Raw genomic sequence first — 26904 nt, 5'->3', positions numbered from 1 at the left:
GAGGCGAAGTACAGAGTTATTCAAATGAGGTGAAACACAGAGTCTTTCAAATGAGGCGAAATACAGAATCATTTCTATTGGATGGTTCAAATGAGACACAGAGCCATTCCAGATCAGCATATTCTCAAGGTCTGGTGTCTGGTACAACAGACTCAATTCCCCCCCCTCCGCGTCCAGATGGCTGACCTTGGGGGCGGAGACCTTGGGACGGAGTGTTTCTCATCGGGCGGGGGCTCAGGGGCAGGGCTCCAGGCCGGCTCACTTGGTGTTCGTTCTCGTGCCGGCCCACCTGGTGCTCGTTCTCGGGCCGGGCGTGCGGGTGGCGGGGGAAGTGGAGGCCGCCGGGGGTGGGGATCGGGGAAGCCGCCGACAGGAGGAGGAGGAGACAAACTTGAGAAAGAAAGGGCTAAGGGGCAGGGGTCTTTCAGAAGGAAGGAAGGAAGGAAGGAGGGAAGGAAGGAAGGAAGGAAGGAAGGAAGGAAGGAAGGAAGGAAGGAAACTGAGCTATGTTTGGAGAAATTAGGTTATCTCCATCCCCGATTTTTGTTGTTTGCTGGGAACTGAACCTCTGAACATACTATATCTTGAACTCTACCATTGAACCATACCTACAATCCCAAATTGGGTATTTCAATGGGTGTATTTTGTTTGTCTATCGTTAAGGTATGTAGCTCCAAGACCTCAGTGATTTGGGTATCTTTGTGCTCATAGGAAAAGATGAAACCAGTACATTAATTTCTCCCAGAAGTCCTAACTTCAATGTTGCTCATACCAAAGTCAACTACACATGATTTCCTCCCAACCAGTCACCAAAATACAGACCAGGTTTCCTTTGTGCCCATGTTGACCTGTATGTTGACAAAGAAAAAAAGACGGTCCTTTCTAAGACAATAGAAGATTAGGTTGACTAAAGTATGACAATAGTAAGGCAAGTATACATTACCCTGACACATTTTGTGGCATGTGGACTCAGAGCTTTTTACCAGTGTTGAGATTCCTCTAAACTTAGCTTTTGAACCTTTTGAAGGCCCTTGGCAAGAAGGTCATGAAGATAGGTTCCAGAGCCACAGGGATGATTATGTCCCCATTCTACTCTCTTACTAGCTCTAGGACTCTGATTTATTCTCTATACTTCTCTACAAAATGACCTGAAACTTGCTATATAAGCCAGGCTAACCTTGGACTGGTTATCCTCTTGTCTCAGGCACCCAAGAGCCAGGATCATGGGTATGTATCACTACCGCTCCCTTCCACTTCTTTCAAGTTTTGTAGTCAAGGAAGTAATATACATGAAATTCATAATCCATTATCTGGACTAAAGCAAGGGTGTAAACAAATATTTTCATTATATCACAACTACCTCTACAATATATCCTTAGACCCAGGGTAGATGGGTGATTTCTACTTGGCATGCCAACTCTTAAGATGTTTTTTTCTGATCCCCCATATCTTGATGCTCATGCCCTCGGCAGGAGTTGTGACTTGCTTCTCAGCAACAGAACACAGTAAAAGAGAAATCACTTTTGTGATATGGTAAGATTATTTCTGTCTTCCTATAAGCACTCTACTGCCTTCTCAGTTTGCATTCTTTGAAGCAAGCTACTTTTTTTTAATAAAAAAATTTTATTAGTTCAAGTTAGGGAACAAGCACAAGCTACTTTTTAAAAGATTTTTTTAAATGTACATTGGGATTTTGCCTGCACGTATGTCTATGGGAGGATGCTAGATCCCCTGAAACTGTAGTTACATACAGTTGTGAGCTGCCATGTAGGTGCTGGGAATTGAACCTGGGTTCTTTGGAAGAGCAGCCAGTGCTCCTAACCACCAAGTCACCTCTCCATCCCTATGCCTACTTTCTTTTTACTTTTTTCTTTTTCTTTTTCTTTTTTGAGACAGGGTTTCTCTGTAGTTTTGGAGCCTGTGCTGGAGCTCATTCTGTAGACCAGGCTAGCCTCAAATTCACAGAGATCTGCCTGCCTCTGCCTCCTGAGTGCTGGGATTAAAGGCATGTGCCACCACTGCCTGGCTCTATGTTTAGATTCTTAACCCACAGAAAATGTGGGCTGTGTTGTTATAAGTCACAAAGTCTATGATAATTTGTTACATAGTGAAATATAGCCGATTAGCAAAGCTCTCTCATCCCATTTCTGGTTTAAAGCCCATCTCCTCACTTCTTCAGAGAGTTAACATCTAATGCATTACTTCATAGCTATTCCTCTTCTTGTTTCTTCTACAGTGTGAGCTCTTCCATGGCACATCCCTGGCTGACCTGGAATTCTCAGTCATTCCTCAGTCTCTCAAGTGCTAGTGTTACAGGCTTCACCAGCAGCAGCAGCACCAGAGTATTATCAACCAGTTTTCTGTGACGATTTTTTTTCCATTTTTAAATTTATTTTACATACCACCAGATTCTCACCTCGCCTCTCCTCCAGCTCCCTCCCCCAACTGTGATGATTCTCAGCCAGGCTTGAGAGCCATTAGCTCTGCATCAACTGAGACATTTCTGTGGAAAAAAATGGATCCTGCTTTTAAGATAGCTTTACTCAGACTTTCTGATTTAAACAACTCTTGATGCTGGTGGTACACTTGTAATCCCACCACCTGGGTGGCTGAGACAGGAGGACAGCCACCAGTTCCAAGCTACACTGAGTTACATAGTGAATTCTTTGTCAACCTTCCTACAATGCACCGGTCTAAATAATTTTGTATTGTGTAGATACACATATAGAAAAGTGGGAAAATCTTAACTGTACAGTTTGCTAAATCTTCCTAAGTAAATTCATGTGTATATAGCCACCACCAAGATGAAGACCTCCCAGGCGGATCTCTGTGAGTTCAAGGCCAGCCTGGTCTCCAGAGCGAGTGCCAGGATAGGCTCCAAAGCTACACAGAGAAACCCTATCTCGAAAAAAAAAAAAAAAAAAAAAAGACCTCCATCTTCATTTGTGGGTCCTTCTTCTGCAACAACCGGAGAAGTAACCGTCGTCAAAATCCTCTACTTGTTACTTTTTGTTGTTGTTTTAGAACACTCAGTAAGTAGAACCCCACTCTACACTAGTTTACCTTCTTCCGCTCTCTGAATATCACATTTGTGATTTTGACTCATTAAAACTTCTCTGGACTAAATTTGTAAAACGGTAACTGAAGCAGCAGAGACGTGGGATTCTGAGAGTTTCCCAAACTGGAATGAACGCCTTAACCCAAAAGTCGCCACCAAGAGGGAAGGGAGGCAGGGTCAATCCCCAGTGCCTCCAGGGAGCGGGGTCATCTCGTAGGGGCGTGGCCCACCCCTAGCATCCTCCATGACCGTTGGCTCCGGGGGAGGGGCCGGGCAGAGCAGGGCAGGGCTTCCTGTCTGCGCCTGCGGGATCGCCGTTTGACCCCGGAAGTGTTGGCTCTGTGGAAGCTGTCAGCGTGTACGGCGGATGCGCGTCGCGGGTGTGGAACCGGGAGGTGAGTGCATGCCTGGTCCCACCGGTGGAGCTCGGTAGGAGTCAGGGCCGAGCTTCGGGCACCCTCGACACACCAGCTCAAGGACTTCACGGCGGGGCCAGGCTTACACTGTCCCAGGGTCTGTGAGTCTCCAAGAGAACCCGAGCCTGGGGTTCCGGTTTGGTTTAAGGCTTGGTCCTAGAGTGACCTGGGACGAACCCCAGTCCCCACCTCCTCCTCCTAAGCTACAGTCTCCTCGGCATTCATTCGTTCAGAATGTGTTTGTTGACCGACTCCCATGTGTCTGGTACAGACGTAGGCGCCGGCATACAAGCAGCAAGACAGACAAGGCGCTTGTGCTCGTGGGACTTACAGTCTAGAGGAAGGAGACAGTCAACAAGTAAATGCATAAATCAAGTAAAGACATGACAATGAGTAACAAGGACAGATTATTTCAGGGAGCATCTGGGAAGGTTTCTAAATAGAGTGGCATTGAGCCGAGACCAGCAAAGTAGTGAATGACAGAGAAACTGAGGCAGCAGTAAGTAGCCCTGGAGATTCTCACTGGCCATATAACAGTTGTTAATTGTGCCAAGCCCCTTCCCCTGAAAACACTTTCTTAAATTTTGGCCTTTGTTGTCCTGCCCAGGATAGGAGGTATATGGTGCACAGCTGTCCTGTTTTTTGGTTTTTACCACTCAAAATCTAGTCTTTCCTTTATTTTCTACCCATGCTTTAAGTGAAAACTCAAATCCTCTTTGATGCCTTCCTCCTGTAACTCATTTCTCTTTGTTAAATGCTTCATGAACCTTGCATATTCCGCAAACATCATGACACTGATTATTTGTATGGCAATTGACTTTGTATCTGTTGTTTTCATGAAGACTAAGCTTTGTGAATGGCACCACCAGGTCAGTTCCATTGCATGAGTCAAGCAATACACGTGTCCTTCCTGAGAATAAGGCCAAGTGGGGTTATAAAAAGGGAACACAGAAGAAGCTGGTCTGCTAGTCAGGCTTTGTGAGCTGTATTCACATATATGTGGGTGCAAGTGTACATGTGTGGGTCAAAAATCAACTTCAGGAGTGGGAGTTGTTCCTCAGAAGTCATCCACTTTTTTTTTTTTTTTTTTTTTTTTTTTTGAGATAGAGTCTTACTGCCCTGGAGCTTACCTAGTGGACTATGCTGACTGACTTAAGGAAGCTTTCGCCTTCCACTCTCCCAATGCTGAGATTACTAGCATGTATCATCACATCCCACTTTTTGTATGTGGTTCTGGGAATTGAACTCAGATTCTCATGCTTATGCATGAGACAACACTGAGCTATCTCCAAGTCCACTTTGTGACTATTTCATTATTTTATTTTTGTTTGAGATTGAACCCAGGGACTCGTATATGGTAAGCACAAATTTTATCACTGAGCTGTTGCCAGATGACCACTCCTGGCTTTGAATCCGATCCGACGCCTCTGGAAGGGGTCATGTGTTGGCAGATTTCTATGTATTTTCTCTTCTTCTGCTAAGGTTTTCATGCCCTCCTCTGAAGCCTAGAGAAGGTTGTTAAGTCTTGACACACTCTACAAATGAGGAAAAGTCCAGTGTCCCAACCTGTGAAAGATCTAAGGTCTCGTAAGAATTGAGAAGAGTATTCTTGTTCTGAAGAATGTAGCTCAGAGGCAGAGCTAGCCTAGCACTCGTGATGAATTCTCTCCCCATCACAGCAGAGAAAATTTCTCCTCATAGTGATTCATCAAACATTTGGTGAGGCCTGTGCTGGTTATAGGAAAGACAGCAAGAAAAAGAACTGTGGGTAGTGTCTTCACAGTGCCCATAGGCTACTTCAGTACAGCGTGAGGCCCTGGTTCTATCCCAGCACTATAAAAACAAAATCAGAAAAATAATCTAGGCACTTTTAGCTAGAACTTCTTTCTTATAGTGGGTGGGGGTTATCTGGAAAGTATTTTCCTTCAGAGCTGAGAACTATTTTAGGCAAAAATCATCATGTTAGGTCAGCAGATGCATACCAGGTCTTGAAAGCCCACATTAGGAGTTCACTGTGGCCAGGGTTTGATGCTGGTGCTGGGATCAGTCCCATAGTAGGCCCTGCCTCTAGGAGTCAGTGTGTCTGCTCTCTTCTTCCCATCCGTATTCCTTTTAGGAGGGTCACACAGCACAATGTCAGCTCTGCCCCTGGACCAACACCAGATCACCCACAAAGACCCGAAGACAGGAAAGCCGAGGACTTCGCCAGCCCTGGTGAGACAATGTCTTGATGCTGTTCAACCTGATAGGAATCAGCCCTGCAATTTCAGAATCAAAAATAAAGTCCTTCTCTTCTGTTCCAGGAATGACCCTAGGGCCAATAGATACTGTTGAGTAGTTGAGACACTGCTAGGCCCTTGCAAGCCTAGTGTAAACTTGGTTTCTGAGAAGCAGTGCAAATTTGAGTAGTAGTTTCCATATCAAGTCCCCTTCCCAAAGCATTTAATTTCCAGTCAGTCTGAAGGCAGTTCTGACTTAGCCTGAGTTAGGCTAGAAATGGTTCCAATTCCTGGTTTGGTGATTGGCCTTTGAGGGGGATTTAGGTTTCATGTAGGAATATATATATAAGCTGCCGCTTATATTCTGTTGGATCACTAATTTCAGAGGTTGGGCAGGTCTTTCTTATCTGGGACAAAAAGTGAGACATACATAGCCTCTGACAGGGTCAGTGAGACCAAAAACTAAGGAGACTGTGGACCTGCTAGTTCCCAGAATCAGAGAGAGATTAGAGCCATGGAGAGGTGCCAGGCTGCTAAAGGAAGAGAGAGAAGTGGGGATTTGAGTCCTTGTACCCTCTTGTAGATTTCCCAAGAATATGAGCTTAATTGCACAAGGTAGAAAGAAATAATTCTTGGAGGCTTGAGTAAAGTTGTGGGAAATGGGCACTAAGTGTTTTATTTCCTGCATTTTGGTTAACTTTTATTATTTCCTATTCAGTCTCTAATACTAAAATTTAACATGTGCAGGGTACCTCATGCAGGCCAAGCCATTCTGAACAAGTCATTCATATTAACTTTTCTTCTCCCTTTTCCCCCTCATTTTTAACTAGTTCTTTGAGAATTTTGTGCAGATTCGCTGCCCCCCCCCCCATTCCTCACCCAGCTTACTTTGTGTCCTCTTGTTTTGTGAAGGCTATCAAGTCTGGTTGATGCTACCCATATGCTCTTGGATGTGTGGCCTTTCCTGAAAGATGCTCAACCAACCAGCAACTGTGCCCTTAGAGAGAACTGACTTTACTTTCTAGCAGCTATCAGTTATTAACAAACAGTTCCATAGCTAGGGATGGAACTTGGTGCCCTCCTCCCCAGTTTATCTCATTTAAGCTGCATCACAGCCCTATGAATGGATGCTTTGATTGTCACTATTTTACAGAGTTTGAGGTCACAAAACCAGGAAACCAGGAGAGCTAGAACTGTATGTACTGTTCAATTCAGTAGCCATTTATTAGGAAACATGTACTTGTGTAACAGTCATAATATCTCTAGTGCTTGAAATGTGGGCTCTGGAACAGGATTTTTCTTTTTTCTGTTTCCTTTTTCTTTCCTTTTTTCCCCCTTCGAGACAGGGTTTTTCTGTGTAGTCCTGGCTGTCCTGGAACTCATTCTGTAGACCAGGCTGGCCTCAAACTTGGAGATCTGCCTGCCTCTGCCTCCTGAGTACTGGGACTAAAGGCGTGCACCATCATGCCGGACTCAGAACAGGATTTTAATTAATCAAAGCAAATGAAATTCCATACTGTGAGATGCCTGCTGTGTTGTTTAGGCAGATGATGATGTTTTACTGTCACAGAATGTTCTGTTGGACAGTGCTGGTGGAGACTTGAATGGCGACCTCAGTCCTTTCCCATGTGCTGAATGAATACCTGGGTTGTTATTTGTGGGAACTGGGTCCCTTTCTTTCACAACTGGCTTCTTGGTGACAAGCATACAGTGAGTTCTCTGGAAACATTCCTTAAGTCAGAAACCACAATCAGACCTAGTATTTAATGCTAGAGCTACAAAGAGGAAAATATGTAGTCCTGTCCTTGGGTCCACATCATGAGACCAGTAGCTTTAGCAGTATGGTGACATGGTAGGATGGAGGGCAAAAGTTCTGACAGAGTTGATTCAGATCAGAGGTTTGGAGTGCAGGGATGGAAGTAGGGATATGCAGATAGGGATGGCTTCTTGGAGGACAGAGATTCTGAACTGGATGTTGAAAGGTGAATTAGCTCTATCTGGACAAGCAGGAGGAGAAGGAAGGCCCTGGCTGAAGAACTCAGGAATGCTTGAGGAATGCCTGACTTTTTTCTTTTTTCCAATGTTATTTATTTATTTATTTTCTCAATTTTTTATTTAAATTAGAAACAGGATTATTTTACATGTTAATCCCAGTTCCTTCTACCTCTGCTCCTCCCCTATATTCCCCCCTCCCACCAACTAACACCCTACCTATTCCATACCCTTTCTGCTCCCCAGGGAGGGTGAGGCCTACCATAGGGGGTCTTCAGAGTGTCATATCCTTTGGGATAGGGCCTAGGCCCACCCCTGTGTGTCTAGGAGGAGTCTGACTTTTAAATCAAGTACAGATCCCTGGGGGTGGCACTATAACAGAGTTAATGAACACAGGCTTTGTACATATTTGGCAAGTTATTTAACCTCACTAGGTCTCAGGATCCCAAAAAGATAATAATGGGCCAGGCGTGGTGAGGTGGCTGTGAGGACTAAATGAAACATCTGTGAGTTGGTGCTGTTCCTGGAACAGAGCAGGCACTCAATAGATTGCAGTTATGATGATGATGACAAATAGCAGCTGTGACATTGAATGGGCCGAGGTTAGGGACAGGGACCAGCTCAAAGACAATTGCCTAGCTGAAGACAGGTCTTGTTGGTCATACTGAAGAACATTAAGCTTCTGAAACATTGTCCTGAGATTTCCATAGTATTTTGTCTTTTGTGTCTCAGCTTGGGGCAAAAAGATGTCTGCCCTAGGAGCAGTCATTATAGTGCCTCTGCAGAGTGATAGGTGGAGCTAATTGATGTCTGTTGAGTAGCTACTATTCAAGTAGCATACACTTGAGGACCAGAATTTGCCCTATGTCTACATTCCCTCTAAGACGGACTTGGGTGCAGCTACAGGCTCTAAGCGTCCCACCTGTGTGATCATGGTGAAGTCCCATGAGGAATATCAGGAGATCTATGACAAGTGCCTGGAGGAGGTTCAGGCTCTGCCAACACCTCTGTGAGAGACTTGAGCTGCAGCCTGTTCCAGGAGCTGCTGGGCTGGCTGCAGGCAGCTGCCCACCCTAACAACATCTCCCCAATTTCCTGACATGGGACTTCTCCCCAGGCAGTTCTAACAGCTGTTCTTGGAGGTAAAGCCAGCATCTTTTCCATCAGTGCCATCTTCTGTTGAGCTTAGATGAAGACAGTTCCAAGAATGTGGGGTGGAAGTAAATGCTGAGGCAAAAAAAAAAAAAAGTAGCATGCACTTGAAAAACTGTAAGAAATAGTGTTGGACCCTTAGGCCATTCCTTGAAAGACAGTAAGAAAATGAGTTCCCATCAAGATACATAGAGATTTAAAGGGCTGTGAGTATTTTCCAGAGCAGATAGGCCCTAAGCTAGTCTTATTGAAAGGTGGGATTAAACTTGGGTAGGAAAGACACACCGGGAGCCTGTTGCTCTCCTGCTCTGAAACCATCTGTGGCTACTTATTTTGGAGTAGAGTTCCCTCCTACAAAGCTTGCCATTTTAAACCCTTCTGAGGCAGAATCTGGCCATTCATTCCTTTGTCCAGCTAATGAATGTGTGGAGTGTCTTCTCAATGTCAAGCACTGTGGAAGTATCATTGAAAGGCAGTAAAACTGCGCATTTAAAGTCAACAATTTGATTGGTTTTTACATTGGTAATATACCAATGAAATCATCACCAATGGTCAAGACAGTGGACATTTTTACCTTCTCTGAAAGTCCCCTGTGAACTTCTATAATCCATTCCTTTCTTTCTCCCTGTATCCAACAAGTGATGCAGTTTATCAAGTGCCATAGTCGGGTGAGCACAATGCAGGTGCTGGGTAGAACTGTGGAAAACCCCTAGTCCAGCCTAAGGGAGAATTAGGAAGGTTTTTAGGAGGCAGTTAGATCAGATGGACAAGCAGTGAGATCAGGGTAGCACATGTGAGCCAAATAGGTCATAATCATTCTGCATCATAAGCTTTTCCTCAAGTCCTGCCTCAGTTGCCAGCTTAACCTCAAAGCCTTTAGGGAAAAAAAAGTTCCTGGACCTTAATAAGTCTTTGTTTTCTCTTCTGACAGACAAGAAGAATACTGTCTCTTTTTAGCTAATTGCAGATGAAAAAAAGAGAGAAAGAAAGAAATAGGGAGTTTGACATACCTGTTCCACAGCTGGCATAGCGTGGGTCCTCAATAAGTAATAGATTTATTGCCATCATTCGGCCACCCTCTAAAACTATCTCCAGTGTCCAGCTCTGCCTATCCACAGTGGTGGTACACGTCTTTAATCCCAGAGGCAGCCAGATCTCTGGGAGTTCAAGGCCAGCCTGGTCTACAGAGCGAGTTTGAGGACAGGCTTCAAGCTACAGAGAAACCTTGTCTTGAAAAACCAAAATAAATAACTAAGTATAAGTAAGTAAATAAATAAGTTCTTCTACTAATTGTGGCACACACCTTCAATTCCAGAGGCAGGCAAATCTCTATTAAGTCTGAGCCCAGCCTAGTCTACAGTAGCAAATTCCCGGCCTGCCAGGGCTGTATAGTAAGAACATATGAGAGAGAAAGAATGAGGGAGGGAGGGAGGGCAAGGCAACTTTCCTCCACCTAAAAAGTCCTTTTCCTCCTTCTAGGCTCAATTTAGGTACTGTCTCACCAGAGAAGCATCCCTTTTCCAGGGGCTGCTAATTCCTTCTTGTGCTCTTATGACCCTTCAGGCCTAAATTGTCACTTCATCTGTTTAGGGCTCCCTTGGTGACTTAGATGTGCATCTTCTCCTGTGAAACATGAACCTTGTGACTTAAAGAAGATTTGAGACTCTGAGCTGAGACCTTCAGCACATAGATACTTTTATTCTTGCTCCAACACAGTAGGGACCCTGTAAAGAGTGTCAGCAGGTCATGGAGAAAGGAAGCTTGGAATGCAAGGAGATAAGCTCTCTTTTCAACAGATTAGTGGTTGAATGCCACCACTATATAAATGGGATTTAAAGGGAAGAGGGTTCTACAGATCTGTATGCTAAATGACTGCAATGGATCCTTATGGAGCCTGCATACTCCTGCAAAGGCCGACAAAGTTCTTAAGGAAACTGACCCATCAGTCTTGATTGTTCTAGAGTTGGCTCTGGAAGGGGGAGGCTTTGCTTGATAACAGCTGAGGCCTGGCCCTCCTCCTATTACAACTTCCCCAAGAAAGCCGCTCTCAGCTCTCACGTAGACTGGGATGAAAACTGAGCCACTGAGCCCATCCACTCTTCATTATGGTGAACAAAGTGGGTTTTGTTCATGGCATGGTTAGGGCTGGGAGAGAGAACTTGTGACTCTAAGCTGAGATCTGCAGCTACTTGATTAGAATCTTTTTAAAAAAAAAATGGTAGAGGTTTTTTGTTTTGTTTCTAGTTATGTAAAAGGAAATAATGATATATAGAGTATAATGCTGTTTATATCAGAAAGGAAAAACAAACAATTTATATGCATACGCTATATTCAAATGTAAAAACCTAGAAAGGTAACTAGGACGATGAATGGTCAGTGGTTTTCCCTGGGAGCTCATGGAGACTAGGAATGTGCTTCCCCTCTCCCTTCTCTCTCTCCTTTCCCTCCTTCTCACCTTTTCTTTTCTCCCTCCCCACCCCCCACCATGCTGGGGATTGAGCCCAGGACCTCACAAATACATTCTGCCCCTGAGCTATACACTCAGTTCACATAGTAAAAAAAAAAAGATGTTTATCTGTAACTTGGATAATTAAATATTAATTTAAAAAATACATGTTCACTTTTTTTAAATGGAAAAATAAGGTCAAACATAGGAGTTACACCTTTATTCCAGTATTTGGGAGGCAGAAACAGGCAGATCTCTTAAGTTTGAGGCCAGCTAGTCTACATAGTGAGCCCTTGTCTCAAGAAAAAATACTGAAAAATATGCTGAAGCCATAATTCTCTAGCCCCAAGATAGCCAGTGTAAATTTTGGGGACTGTCCCCCCACCTTTTTTTTTAATAATTTATTTTTATTTTATGTGCATTGGTGTTTTGCTTGCATGTATGTCTGTTTGAGGATGCCAGACTGTAACTGTAGTGACAGACAGTTGTGAGCTGCCATGTGGGTGCTGGGAATAGATCCTAGGTTCTCTGGAAAAGCAGCCATTGCTCTTAACCACTGAGCCATCTTTCCAACCCCCACCCCTTTACTTCTTTTTTTAAAAAACTGTATCAATATGCAAATATAGAGACTTTAAAAAACATTCCAAACCTGGTTATATTAGAGTTTTGTGTCTTTTTCTCTTCTAAAAATTCTCCAAAAACATGTTTTTTAACAACCACCTGCGCTCCCTGGGTGCAACCATAGCACCTTTGTTAGACACACTGGGTTCTTTATACTTAAAAGCTCCTTGGAGGGTCTCTGGTTGGAACAGCCAAGTACTGTCATTGCTGTGGGTTGGCAAAGGGGCCCTCGCTGACTAACCTCTGCCACGTTAACACGTGGTTTTTGGATCCGTAGCACCCCGAGCAGAAGGCAGACCGGTATTTTGTGTTATACAAACCGCCCCCTAAAGACAACATTCCCGCCCTAGTGGAGGAGTACCTGGAACGCGCCACCTTCATAGCCAATGACCTCGACTGGCTCCTGGCCTTGCCTCACGATAAATTCTGGTGCCAGGTAACATTCTATCAAAATTAACACTAAGACAAAGCATATGACATGTCCTTGGTTGGTTGCTGTTTTTCTCTCCCCTAGGAGTTGCTTTTTTGTCTACTTTCCTTGGATCTTTAACAGCAAATAGTGGTTTGGATTGCTGTCTCATATTGCAACCTTCCGGGTGTTTACACACTGTCATTTAAAGAAACTTGTGTGTCACCCTGGGCTCATTCATACCTTCTTGGTCCCTTGGGTTGGAGTGTTTGCAATTTATCGAAGCTGATGGGCCTTGTGCACCTGTTCAGTCTACCTAAGGAATCAGTCCTTGCTTTCCTCTCTCCTGGCATAGGTTGTTTTTGATGAGACTCTGCAGAAGTGCCTGGACTCCTACCTACGCTATGTACCCCGAAAGTTTGATGAGTGGGTGGCCCCGACCCCTGAGGTTGCTGACATGCAGAAGCACCTACACCGAAGCATTTTCCTCACCTTCCTTCGAATGTCCACTCATAAGGAATCCAAAGTAAGCTTCTGATCCCCTGACAAGTCTCCCCTTGAAACCCAACACCTCTGCCAGGCTCTAACCAGGGGAAAGAAGGATCTGAGAGTGTCCACTTTCCTCTTTGTCGCCCTCTTTATTCCCTCTTATTCCCCTTCTCTAACCTACCAGCCTATCCACAGTACAGTCAGTGTTTTCATCAGCAGGAACCCCAGGTCCTTGTCACAGTTGACACTGCCCTTATTCATGTGACAGAAGGTAATGACATTGATTCTGACTTTTTGAAGAACTCATTCATACTGTACTTTTAAAAAAAGAATTGTTTATTCATGTATTTTATGTATGTGAGTGCTTTGTTTTCTTGAATACCAGAAGAAGAAATCTGATCCCATTGTAGATGGTTTTGAACCACCATGTGGTTGCTAGGAATTGAACTCAGAACGTCTGAAAGAACAGTTGAGTGCTCTTAACTACTGAGCCATCTCTCTAGCCCTCACATGTTTACTTTTTAAAATATTTATTTTATTTTTAATTAATTTATATATGTGTATAGTTCTCTATGTATGTATATGCATATGTGACTCAGGTCATCAGAATTGTTGGCAAGTACCTTTACATACTGAGCCATCTCACCAGCCTTCAAAGTCACTACTGTTGATGTGCATGGTCCTTCATGGAATCTAAAAAAATCTTTTTAAATATTTGTTTTGTGAGGAATAGTGGCACATACCTTTAATCCCAATAACTCAGGAAGCAGAGGCAGGCAGATTTCTTCATGTTTAAGTCCATTATTTTATTATTATAAACATTATTATTTTGGTTTTTTGAGACAGGATTTCTCTGTGTAGACCTGGCTGTCCTGGAACTTACCCTGTAGACCAGGGTGACCTCGAACTACTGCCTCTGCCTCCTGAATGCTGGGATTAAAGGCGTGCAGTACCCGGCTCTGAATACTGATTTTTACAAGCATTCACCAACAAATGCAATGGATGTTAATTTTTAAGCTACATTTTCATTATAATTAAATTTCAAATATATGCATATACTGTTCATGCGTACAGAACAATGAATCAATCCATGTCCTCTTCACACCACTTGTGTACTTACCAATGTTTGTTTATCTTGTTTAATCTCTCTTGAGTTTGCTTATTTTGTTGAACTGTTTTTATGTAACCACAGACACTGGCTGATTTGCCCATAAATACTTAAAAACAGGCCCCTGCTGACTCTTTCATGGTATTTCTGGTTTCTTTTACATGAAAATGCAGAACCACTACAATTCTCAGTCTTTTCATAAAGCTCAGACATATGTACAGTATAGGCATGCGAACATTGATTAGCCTGTCCCCAGCTGATGAGCATCAAGGTGGTTTCTTAATCGTTTGCTATTGTAGTATCTGCACACTCAGCCTTCATCTGTACTTTCCCCTTAGGATCACTTCATTTCTCCATCTGTATTTGGAGAAATCCTCTACAATAACTTCCTCTTTGACATCCCAAAGATCCTGGACCTCTGTGTGCTCTTTGGAAAAGGCAATTCACCACTGCTCCAGAAAATGATAGGTACGTAGATTGTAGGACCTGGGGGTGTACAGGGATGGCCCACATGCCAAACCAGAGGTCACAAATGCTTGTGCTTAGATAGGACAGGAGTATTAGAGGCAGGTGGTACTGGGATACAGATGTAATATATATATAAAATATAATATGTATAATAGGTGTGTGTGTGTGTGTGTGTGTGTGTGTGTGTGTAATACGCACATAGATATGTCAACTCTGAAATAAGTGACTGGGGAGTTGAAAGAAAATTAAAACAGTATACCAAGCATTGCCTCAAGAACCTTCAAGTCTTGCTGGGTGGTGCATAACCACAATCCCAGCACTCAGGAGGTGGAGGCAAGAGGGTTGTGAGTTTGAGGTCAGCTTGGGCTACATGCCATGCTGGCTATTAAACAGGGACTATGTCAAAGCAACAGCCAAAACAGTTTGTCGGGATTTCTTAGTGTTAGGACAGGTGTCAGTCAGTGGTAGGAATGAGAAATTTGCCTTGGCAATGAAAGTCAGATTGCAACGACATTAGCCTTCATTGGAATGTGGCCTGGGCTCTGTCATGACATGTGTGTCCTATTTGTTATCTCCACTGGATGTACACAGGAGCTGTCTGAGATCAGTGTTGTCATTGTCCCCATTTATAGATGAAAAGACTGAGGCTGAACTGTAAGGGACTTGCCTGAAAATCTGTAGTAAACAAGTAGCTAGGCAGGAACTTATGAGCTTTAAAGAAGTGACCCTGGAACTCTTGCTCTTTTTGCTTCCTGCTTTAGGGATAATGAGGCTGCCTCCAAAATAGCAGGTGTATGCAGGATTGCTGAGAGTAGATGGGGACATGGTTTGGAGACTCTATGATTGTGAAAAGAGTAACACTAAGTTGGATTTCCTAACACAGAAGTGGGCTATAGGTTCACTCAGAAATGCAAGTGGTAGGGGTTGCTGCAGAGGGTATGTCTTAGTTCGTTTGAGCACTCCTGCCAGCCTTCCTCATCCTCAGACTGTAAAGCATAGTCTTCTAAAAATCTGATTGCAAAACTGGGTAGCACTTGGGGAGCCTGAGGTAAGAGCCTCATGGATTCAAGTCTAGCATAGACTATATAGTGAATCCTGGCTTTAAAAACAAAAAAAAACCCCAGCCATTCGGTGGTGGCATATGCCTTTAGTCCCAGCACTTGGGAGGTAGAGGCAGGCGGATCTCTGTGAGTTCAAGGCCAGCCTGGTCTACAAAGTTACACAGAGAAACCCTGTCTCGAAAAAAAAAAAAAAAAAAAAAAAAAAAAAAAAAAAAAAAAAAAGCTAGGTGGTGGTGGGAGTGGTGGCACACGCCTTTAAACCCAGCACGCGGGAGGCAAAGGCAGGCAGATATTTTTTGAGTTCGAAGCCAGCCTGGTCTACAGAGCAAGTTCCAGAACAGCCAGGGTTACACAGAGAAACCCTGTCTCAAAAAAACTAAGAATAAATTAATAAATAAATTGATTAATTAAAAAAAAAATCCCTTGGGATAGTTCTCCCTCTCTTTCTTCCCTTTTTCCCCCTCCTAACAAAGTTTACATGCATATATGCATACATATAGTTATATGTATAAAGCTGCAAACTTTATATATAATTTTATGAGTATATAAAACAAATACAGCCGGGCGGTGGTGGCACACACCTTTAATCCCAGCACTTGGGAGGCAAAGGCAGGTGGATCTCTGTGAGTTCGAGATCAGCCTGGTCTACAAGAGCTAGTTCCAGGACAGCCTCCAAAGCCACAGAGAAACCCTGTCTTGAAAAACCAAAAAAACCCAAATACAAATACTTGTATATATAAAGTTACATATGAAAATTTAAATTTTACAAATAACTTTTTATAAATATGTAAGTGTTTTGTTTTTGTGTTTAAAGATTTATTTATTATGTATACAGTGTCCTGCCTACATGTACGCCTGCTGGCCAGAAGGGGGCACCAGGTCTCATTACAGATGGTTGTGAGCCACCATATAGTTGCTGGGAATTGAACTCAGGACCTCTGGAAGAACAGTCAGTCTCTTAACCTCTGAGCCATCTCTCCAGCACTTGTTTTTGTTTTTTGAGACAGGATTTCTCTGTGTAGTCTTGGCTGTCCTGGAACTCACTCTGTGGACCAGGCTAGCCTCAAACTCAGAGATCTGGCTAGGCAAACACTCTTTTTTTGTTTTGTTTTGTTTTTATTCTTGTTTTTATGAGACAGGGTCTCACTATGTAGCTCTGGCTAGCTAGAACTTGCTATGTGGATCAGACTGGCCTCTGCCTCTCAAGTGAGTGGCATACACTTTTAATCCCAGCACTCAGGAGTAGGCTACATCCACATCCTACAGATAAAGAATAAACTAAGAAAACCGTTAGTAGATATTTACAAGAGTCTATGGTTTATTTACTTTGGGTCATTTCTCTATATATTTTTAATATATTAGATCATAATATATGTGATTTTTTTTTTTTGAGACAGGGTTTCTCTATGTAACAGTCCTAGCTGTCCTGGCCTCAAACTCAGAGATCCACCTGCCTCTGTCTCCCAAGTGCTGGGATTAAAGGCGTGTGCCAGCACCACCTGGCCTTATGTGTGAAATTTTACACCTGTCATTTTCATTGAAACACTCTCTGGTTTCTTGTTTGAGTCTAATTATTGCTTGAGTATGGGTTAATCTTGTTTATTTTCCAAGAGGGACACCTTTCATAAATTCACTGTAGACTTAGAGGATGGGGTGAATAAGCAACAGAAAACATAGTAAGTTAGGGAAATAGTTACCAGGCCAGTTTGGTTAGAGTGGAAGGTTACAAGAGAGCAGTATCAGGAGCTAGGGAGAGTCACTGGAAAGGCTCCATTCAGCTTCACCAAGTCAGTGAGCCTTTCTTTTCTTTTCTTTTCTTTTCTTTTCTTTTCTTTTCTTTTCTTTTTTTATTTTTGAGGGTTTCTCTGTGACTTTGGGGGCTGTCCTGGAACTAGCTCTTGTAGACCAGGCTGGTCTCGAACTCACAGAGATCCTTCTGCCTCTGCCTCCTGAGTGCTGGGATAAAGGCATGTGCCACCACTGCCCGGTGTCAGTGAGCCTTTCTAAGTCTCAATTTTAGACTAAGGAAAGGCTGATGGTCTGCCTTTGGGTTGGTGTGGAATTAAATCGGAAAGAGTGAACAGCATACAAAACATTGGGTCTGGCAGGACACAAGCACTTGGCAAGTGTGAGCTCTGTGTTGAGACTGTGGAGCCTCCAGGAGCTTGGAGCAGGAGGTCAGTCTGTTAGGGAAGAATACTTGTGAGGGAGGTGGAAACAGTAGGCAATGAAAAGCAGGCACATCGTCATGGGAGTGAAGGTGAGCACCTGGTTGACTACTGGAACAGAAAGGGACATTTGGGATGCAGAGCAGAGCCCAGAGAAACCTGAACAGTTCTGGAGAAAATGGGGGGCAAGAGAATAGTGTGGGAGAAAATGGGCTTCAGGATCTAGTGGTGTGGGTTGTGAGTTAGAAACAACTGTTGTACATATTTGGCAAGTTATTTAACCTGACTAGGTCTCAGTAGGTTCTATCCATCCACTAAGTGGATCCTGGAGATCAAACTTAAACTAAGGTTATTAAGCATGATAAAAGGAGCCATCTTGCTGACTATCTTAGTTAGATTTCTATTGCTGTGATAAACACCATGGCCAACAGGAACTTGGGGAGATAAGGGTTTATTCAGCTTCCAGTTCCACACCACAGTGCATCATTGAAGAATGAGGGCAGGAACTCAAGGCAGAAATGAAGCAGAGGCCATGAAGGAATGCTTCTCATTGGCTTGTGCAGCCTGCTTTCTTATACCATCCAGGACCACCTTCCTACACATAATACCACCTACAATTGTCTGAACCCTCCTACATCAGTCATCAATTAAGAAAATGTCCCACAAGCTTGGCTGCAGGCCAGTCTCTGGTGGTGGCATTTTCTGAATTGAGGTTCTCTCTTTACAAATTACTCTAGCTTGTGTCTAGTTGACATAAAACTAGCCAGAATAACATGACCTTATTTATTTTTATTTTAATTTGTTTATCTATTTTGGTTTTTAGAGATGGGGTTTCTCTGTGTAGTCCTAGCTGTCCAGGATCTTATTCTGTAGACCAGACTGGACTTGAACTCTGAGATCTACCTGCCTCTGACTCCCTAGTGCTGGGATTAAAGTTGAGTGCCACCACCTCAAGGGCTTTTTGTTTGTTTGTTTTGTTTTGTTTTTACTAATGATATGAAGCTGGAACTGCTAACCTGCCTCTGCCTCACAAGTGCTAAGATTACAGATGTGGGCCACCTTTTTTTTTTTTTTTTTTTTTTTTTTGAGGTTTCTTACTATGTAGCTCAGATCAGCCTGGAAGTTGCTACGTAGCCCAGGCTGGCCTTGAAGACATGTTCTTCCTGCCTCTGCTTCCCAAATGCTGGGGTATTAGATGTACACCACTGTGTCTGGCTCCATGTACTTTTAAACCACCAGGTTGAGGATTCTAAACCGACTTATTAAGGAGAGCCTCATTTTTGGCTCCTAGAAGGTGGTTGATTCAAAAAAGGTGCAGACCAGGCATCTGGAGCTCTGTGTGTGTGTGTGTGTGTGTGTGTGTGTGTGTGCGTGCGAGCAAGGGTGCACACATTCATGAGTGTGGTGGCATATGTAGAGAAGGAGCACACCCCCCCACCTCAGATCAGCTCTCTGTTTAATCCTTAAGTAGAAGACCCAAGGGCAGCCTCCACTTCCAATACACAAAGTCTCTTGGGCAAAGCATTGCTTGTAAGACGACTGATGAGGAAGAAAAGATGAGAGAGGGTAGGCTACCCTATGGGTATAAGCACAAACCTTACTCTAGCCTTCTTGATAAACTGGCAAGGGTGGCATTGGGTATCAGCTATCAGCTTTTGAAAGCAGGGCTCATCAGTTAGTTTTTATTGGGCACATCAGGAAACAATGAGGTCATTGCTCCTTCATAGGTTAGTGATCTTTGCGACAGTGTCTTCTGCTCACCTCGGGCTTGTCTGGAAAGAAGAGGGAGCTCAGAGGACACCACTGCTTGTTCCTTACCTTTGTAGTTTTCTTAAGACAAATTGGTTTATCTTATTTATTTTTTTTCTATGTATGGGTGCTTTGCCTGCGTTTATGTGTATTCATGTGTATGCAGTGTTTGCAAAGTCCAGAAGGGGGCATTAGATCCCCTAGCACTGGAGTTACACCCTATGGTCCTGAGCCCTCTGGAAGAACAACCAGTGCTCTTAACCAATGAACCATCACTCCAGCCCCAAGATACATATTTATTTTTGTTTTATATGTATAGGTGTTTTGCCTCCACATATATATGTACACTCTGTGCCATGGAGGCAAGAAGAGGGCATCTGGTCCCCTGGAACTAGAGTTACAGATGGTTTTGAGCCACCATTTAGATCCTGGGAACTGAACCTGAATCTTCTGCAAGAGCAGCAAGTGCTCTTAACTGTGAAGCCATTTTTCTGGGCCTATTTTAGGCTTGGTTTTGGTTTTGGGGGGCTTTGTGTTTTGTTAGGGTTTGTGTTGTTGCTGTTGTTTTGCTTTTTTTTTAAATCAAAAGCAAAGGAGATCTTCGTTGTTGTTGGAATCATATATAGAAGAAAATAGATTCTGAAGACCTCAAGAATAGATTGTGAAATGTGAGCTACATTTCCAGGTTTAGTGGTTCATGCCTTTAATCCTATCACTCAGGAAGCTGAGGCAGGTGGATCTCTGAGTTTGAGGCCACTCTGGTCTACAAAGAGAGTTTCAGGACATCCAGGACTGTTATACAGAGAAACCCTGTCTCAAAAAAAGAAAAAAGAAAAAAAAAAAAAAGATGAAATTTGAGTTATCTTGATGCATGCCAAAAAAAAAAAAAAAAAAAACCAACTATTTTTCTGGCAAGCAGTGAGGGAATATTCTGGGTGGTCAGGGTGGTAAGAGGAATATACCATGCCTCTGGAAGTGCCTGTGTCAGAGTACTATCTGAGAAGGTGACACATGTCTTACGGTGGAGCTCTGGGAGGTCATTTCAGGCAGAAGGAAGAGATAGGGCTTGTCTGAGGTTAAGGATGGTTCAAAGGAGGGCTCCATTGCAGGGATTGGAAGCAGGGTGACCTAGGATGCCAGCAGGGGCTAGATTTCTCGGGGATTTTTGTATCATGGGAGTTTAGTTTTGCCGTGAAGGATCAGGACAAGAGGAACAGGAGCAAAGGTTGACCGAGGGGCTGGCTCAGATATTCCTTGCAATGTGGAGGAGGAGAGTGTAGAGATGATCCAGGCACACCTTCATAGATTACAGGGTCAGCACCTATGGGAGGTAGGAGCCCTGAGCTAAGGAGGCTGAGCTAGAAAAACAGCTTTTTGGAATCAAGGAGTAAATGCCATCCTGTACTGTGCTGATTAAAAGCCCAGTTACTTGCTTACTCGTTAGCCTCACCTGGCATTTGATTTTCTTCATGTTTAGATACCCTGGAATTGGACTAGGGCTGCAGAGTAGTCTAGATTGTATGCTCTGGCCCTTGTACACAGTACAGGAGAAAAACAGAGGCAGAGAGAAAAACTTCTTTCTCCCCATATAGTTTCTTTGTCCTACTCTTGGCCATACCCTTTGAATTCACCCTTTACCCTTCTCAAACAGTACGAAAATCTAAACATTGTCTGGCACTTACATAAAAACCAGACGTCTGCTGAATGGTGGTGGCACACACCTTTAATCCCAACACTCAGGATGCAGAGGCAGGTGAATCTTCGAGTTTGAGGCCAATTTGGTTTACAGAACGAGTTCCAGGACAGCTATTGATGTTACACAGAGAAACTCTGTCTCAAAACAACAACAAAACTAGACCTCCACCAAAGCAGGGGGGCTCAAAGCTGACTACCAGCCAGAGAGGCAAAAATTATAGTGAGATGAGGCATCTGAGGGCATTGGCATTTCTCATCATGATGTCCCTAGCTATGATTCTTTGCCTTCCGTCCTCAACATTTGGACAGAGAAACACTGGGTTCTGTCCCAGCTACCATATGCTCTAAGCACGCCATGCAGCAGCAGAGAGAGAGTAGTAAACATCGGAGATGGGCTCCATCTGAACAAAACAACTACAGATGTGTGCCAGTTCATCTCTGTGTATTGCTCCTGCCTTCTGTTTGCAGGAAGGTGGATTGAGATGGTAGTATGTTCAAAGACTTCCAGACATTTCACCCTGGCATCTCCTCACACTTTTTGAGGTGTAACTTGGCAAGACTCCTGAGTTATTGTAGGTTTGTTGAATAAAGGAATTATAGTTCCCAATTTTCCTGGATAATTCAACTCCCAGTTCCACAATGCTGTCATAGGAGGCATGGTGCCCAAGTTTGGTCACTCCCTAGTGACATCAGGACTAGCTGGTTTGACCAGGGCTTCTCTTTGATTTACATAATTCGGAGGAACTTAAAAAGTTAGATTGTACTGAATAACTTCCTTTCTCAGCCCTGGGAGGGTTCTCAATGAGGACAAACAAAGCTCAGTGCCAGCTGGGCCTGAGACAAGACTCATCCTAGATCCTCTCCACAGACAGGCTTAAGGAAAGGGAGAACGGTCACAGAGCATGCTGATAATCAAATGTGATATGTCCTCTCCATCCATCCTGACCTCTCCCCTCTTCTTCCTTTCTCTTCTCTTTTTAGGAAACATATTTACCCAGCAGCCAAGTTATTATAATGACCTGGATGAAACCATCCCCACCATACTTCAGGTACCGTCTCTTATCCCTGTCCAGGGTAGAGTGAGCTGGGTAGGGGGAGACAAGTCTTTGGCCTTTTCTTGAAGAACCTGGAGAAATGTTTGCTTTCCACTTCTTTTCCAGACACATCCTGACATGTGGCACAGTGGTAGAGCACTTACCTAACATGTGCAAAGCCCCAGATTTGATCCTTAGTAAGAGAGAGGGGAGAAGGAAAGGAAGAGGAGGGAGGAGAAAGAGAACTCATCTCCCAGATTTTCTCTTTGTCCTACTCTTGGCTACATGCCTTGTAATTCACCCCTTGAGCTTCTTGAAGGAGACTGAAATCTAAAGATTATCTGGCACTCACACACAGGATTTGATTTGGATTTTGTGTCGTTTCTCTAAAAGTTACTTCTTTCAGATACCTGTATTTCTCAAATAGGAACTGTGAAGGTTTATGAAAGAATAATTTGTATTGTAGAAAATATGAGGACTGAAGAGATGACTCAGCAGTTAAGAGCACTGACTTTTCTTCCAGAGGACCTGGGTTCAATTCCCAGCACCCACATGGCAGCTTATAACTATCTATAATTATACATACATGCAGACAAAACACCAATGTACATAAAATAAAAATAAATAAATTATTTTTAAAAAAGAAACTATGAAGAATGTTTAAAAACTGACAGGAGTTGGGCATGGTGGCTCATGTCTGTAATCCCAGCTCTTGGGGTTCCAAGAGAGGAAATAGTCTTGAGTTTGAGGCCTGTCTAAGCTATATAGTAAGTAAGACCCTGTCTCAAAAAAATACAAAAAGTAAACAATCATAAATAATATTATTATTCCTCCATAGCCCACTGTAAACCCTACACATACATCTGTTTAAAGTAACTTTTGGAGTAGTTACATGGTAGACTGTTTAACGATAATACGGCAGCACTTAGGAGGCAAAGGCAGGAGGATCCCTGTAAGTTGGAAACCAATCTGGTCTACATAGTAAATTCCAGGCCAGCTAAGGCTATATAGGAAGACCCTCCCTAAAAAACAAAAATAAAGTTTTAATCATGAAAATAAAGACAGGGGCTGGAGAGATGACTCAGCAGTTAAGAGCACTGACTCTTCTTGCAGAGGTCCTGAGTTGAATTCCCGGCAACCACATGGTGGCTCACAACCACTTTGAATGAGATCTGGTGCACTCTGCTGGCATGCAGGCAGAAGACTGTATACATAATAATAAATAAAATATTAAAAAATAATAAAGATAATATGCCCTAGAAAGATGGCTTAGTAGATAAAGGTGCCTACCACTAAGCCTGAGGACCTTATTTTGATCCCCAGAACCTACATAGTGGAAGGAGATAACAGGTTCCCACAGTTGTCCCCTCACACACATGCCCCCCACACACAAATAAATAAGGAAGAAAGAAAGAAGGAAGGAAAGGAAGAAAGACAGATAGACAATACTACCAATTCAGTCTTGCTTGATTTTGAGACTGGTTAAGTTTTCAACTCTCTGGTAATTTGTCTGTAATCCCTGGACTTGGGAATTAGAAACAGGAGGATTAGGGGTTCAAGATCTTCATTCTTATCTGCATAATGAGATCAAAGGCATCCTGGCCTATATGAGACCCTATTCAAAACAACAAACAAAATATACACATACACATATGTATAAAATCATCCTGTAAGTACTTATCTACAAAAGAGCCTAAACATTTCTTAAATGTTGTTGAAGGTAATTCTCAGGTATTATTATATATTGTTGAGTATATCAGGTCAAGTCATAGATGCAGAATTCTTGGGGCTTTATATTGTATGCATGCTGTATGTGTGGTTACTAAAGTTGGAACTCAGGGTCTTGTTTTTTTTTTTACGGGGGGGGGGGGGTGTTGAGGCAGGGACTCACTATGTAGCCTTGGCTGACCTAGAACTGGCTATGTAAACCAGGCTGGCTTTGAACTCACAGAGATCCACCTATCTCTGTCTTTTGAGAGTTGGGATTAAAGGTGTGCAATACCACACTTGGCCTGGAACTCAGGGTCTTCCATGTACTTGGCCTGCACACTATCAGGCCTACAAGGGTTACATTTAATCCTATTCACCATCCCACATTGGATAGCCTGTCCCTAGGTTCCAAGTCAGTTCTTGGGTCTCCTGTCCCTAGTTGTGGGATAGGGATCCTAGGTGCTTGTTCAGGATGTGGAAGAGAGCCCTTTTTGCCTTTCTTAGGTCTTCAGCAATATCCTACAGCACTGTGGCTTGCAAGGGGATGGGACCAGCACCACACCCCAGAAACTTGGGGAGAAGGGTCGGTTGACACCCAGTGACATGCCTCTCTTGGTAAGGTTGCCCCTCAGCCCAGCTTCTTCTGGCTGGGATCCTTAATCCTGGCTACCCTAGGACTGAGAAGATTGCCAATGCTGCAGGACACAGTCGTTTCTTCCTCTGCCTTTGACCTCTTCGTTTGATGTAACCCATGTTTCTACCTGCCCTCTGGGTTAGACTTTTCCGAGGGCTTTGTCCTCCCTGGGAAACCTTTGTGGAGTACCAGAGGGAACAAGGAACTAGGATTTGAGAACAGGGTCTGCTCCTTACTTAGTTTTGCTCAGCAGGCCCACTCCTTGAGCCAGTCATTGATCCCTTGAGTCTATACTGAAGGATTATGTGCAGGTCCTATGCTGACCCTAGGGATAAAGCAGAAAACAGAAGCAGACATGGTTCCCATCCCACAGTGCTTAGAACGTTAATAAGGGTGACATAACCAAAAGAACTTTAAGGAGCCTGGGTGCTATGCTAAGCTCTACAGACAGCTGGGATGTGGCAGCTGTGAACTCCCTTCTTGATATTTGCCATCTGGTGGGAAAATATCCATTGAGCAAGTGTTTCAGAGGAGTACAGGCCAGAAGCTGTGGGAGCACCCTGAGCATCTTAGCACTCCAAGCCTCAGTTTCCTTATCTGTAACATGAAGCCACCCAGCCCACTCCTTCAAGTTTCATGAGAATCATCAGGGCAGATGAGGAAACACCCTGTGTTCTATGTACCCTGTTCAAAGTTCGAGCAAAGGGTGGGCTTGCTGCTCCCGTCTCTCCAGGCTGGGCGGGCTATCTCTCTCAGCACAGTATTCAGATTCAGTGTTCATTTTCCTTCAGCATAGAAGAGAGGCTATGTCAGAATTACGGGTGACCTTAGCCATCATTGAGTGTAGGCCACTAAGCTTCAGTGGCAGACTCTAAGACAAGATGATTACATGGCCCAGGTTGCCCTCCGAGAGGTGAACCGTTCAGGCTGTCTTAGGAGCCTCCACTTCCCTGTTCCTGCCTGCTGTGGACTCTGACTTTGTCAGTTATGATTTTCAGGCCCTCTGCAGAACTTAAAAATAATACCGTGTCTTTTCTTGACAACAGGAATTAAAGGACATTGTCCTCTACCTATGTGATACCTGCACCACACTCTGGGCCTTTTTGGATATCTTCCCTTTGGCCTGCCAAACCTTCCAGAAACATGACTTTTGTTACAGGTACATTGGGACTTCTGCCTGTTAAAGTAGGGGTCTGGTCCATGCATCACACAGACACATATTGACTTGGTCCTTAGAATATACCAGTCCAGGGACAGAGATGGCCCAGTGGTTAAGAGCACTGGCTACTGTAACAGAAGACCTGGGTTCAATTCCCAGCCCTGTTAACAGCTGTCTATTAACTCCAACTCCAGAGGATCTGACACCCTCACACAGTTAAGGTAAAGCACCAGTGCACATAAAATTAAAATAAATAAATCATTAAAAGAATATACCAGTCTATCTTCCAGCCTGGAGACACACAATGAAGAGCACATATAAAACTCATGCTGAGAAGAGCTCTCCCAATTTTGGTTAAGAATAAAACAAGGGAGGGGGAAAAAACCCACATAAAGAAAATGACAGCTTTAGCTGGGCATTGGTGGCACACGCCTTTAATCCCAGCACTCGGGAGGCAGAGGCAGGTGGATCTCAGTGAGTTGGAGGCCAGCCTGGTCTCCAGAGCAAGTGCCAGGATAGGCTCCAAAGCTACACAGAGAAACCCTGTCTCAAAAACCAAAAAAAAAAAAAAAAAAAAAAAAAAAAGATTCCTAAAAACAGCCTTGAATACTGAGCAAAAAGCTGGACAGGCTGGCTGTTCCTTCATCCCAGCTCCTCAGGAGGTTAAGGCAAGAGAGCCACTCAAGCTCCAGGATTTGAGGCTAGCGTAGTCAGCATAACTAGATGCAGTCTCATAATCTAAGGAGAAGAAAAGGGATCAGGATGTTCTAGATAGAAAGGTTATGGTGACATGAAGGGTGTTGGAGCAGATGTGAAATGTACAAAAAGCCCAGACTATCCACCAGGTGTGGTGGCACATGCCTTTAGTCCCAGAACTTGGGAGGCAGAGGCAGGCGGATCTCTGTGAGTTCAAGACCAGTCTGGTTTACATAGCGAGATCCAGGACCTCCAAGGCTACATAAAAAGACCCTGTCTCAAAAACAACATCAACAAAAAACCAGGACAACAGGGAAAGGAGTTGACAATAAAAAAATGAGAGGTCCACTGTTTGATGCCAGAGTGTGAAGAGTGGTAAAACCCTGGCAGGAGTGGGGTCTTTATTCTGTAGGTAGTGGAAACCATTGGAGAGTCCTTACGAAGCTTGGGCTAAAATGGAGAACTCAGAGGAACTTATGGCAAAGAGGGAGACTGCCCAGTTAACACCATGAGATCTTTCTGTGCAGTGAGAAGGTGGGGAGCATGGGCTTGGGCATTCCCAGGCTGGTGTGAAAGGACCAGCAGCCTGCTCATTGCCTGGCAACAAAAAGTACTGGCCC

General features: G+C 43.7%; 1 protein-coding gene across 3 annotated transcripts in view; it reads left to right on the top strand.

The window, feature by feature from the left end:
• The first annotated feature begins 3331 nt into the window (after positions 1–3331).
• Positions 3332–26904, top strand: part of Ascc2 (activating signal cointegrator 1 complex subunit 2) — a 46577-nt gene continuing 23004 nt past the window's right edge. The window contains exons 1-8 of one of the 3 annotated variants that reach the window (XM_027387337.2): positions 3332–3453; positions 5591–5688; positions 12182–12340; positions 12669–12839; positions 14249–14378; positions 22033–22100; positions 24300–24410; positions 25476–25588. In XM_027387337.2, coding sequence (XP_027243138.1) covers positions 3426–3453; positions 5591–5688; positions 12182–12340; positions 12669–12839; positions 14249–14378; positions 22033–22100; positions 24300–24410; positions 25476–25588 — 878 coding nt within the window. In that variant the 5' untranslated portion in view covers positions 3332–3425. Of the gene's footprint in view, positions 3454–3508; positions 3833–5590; positions 5689–12181; positions 12341–12668; positions 12840–14248; positions 14379–22032; positions 22101–24299; positions 24411–25475; positions 25589–26904 lie in introns of those variants that run through there. The other 2 variants (XR_003479508.2, XM_027387336.2) reach the window with 2 other exon arrangements.

Source organism: Cricetulus griseus (genome assembly GCF_003668045.3).
Source record: "Cricetulus griseus strain 17A/GY chromosome 1 unlocalized genomic scaffold, alternate assembly CriGri-PICRH-1.0 chr1_1, whole genome shotgun sequence".
In the NCBI taxonomy this organism is placed as follows: domain Eukaryota; kingdom Metazoa; phylum Chordata; class Mammalia; order Rodentia; family Cricetidae; genus Cricetulus; species Cricetulus griseus.
Note: the sequence above shows the minus strand (reverse complement) of the source record. Positions and strands in the feature narration are given on the sequence as shown.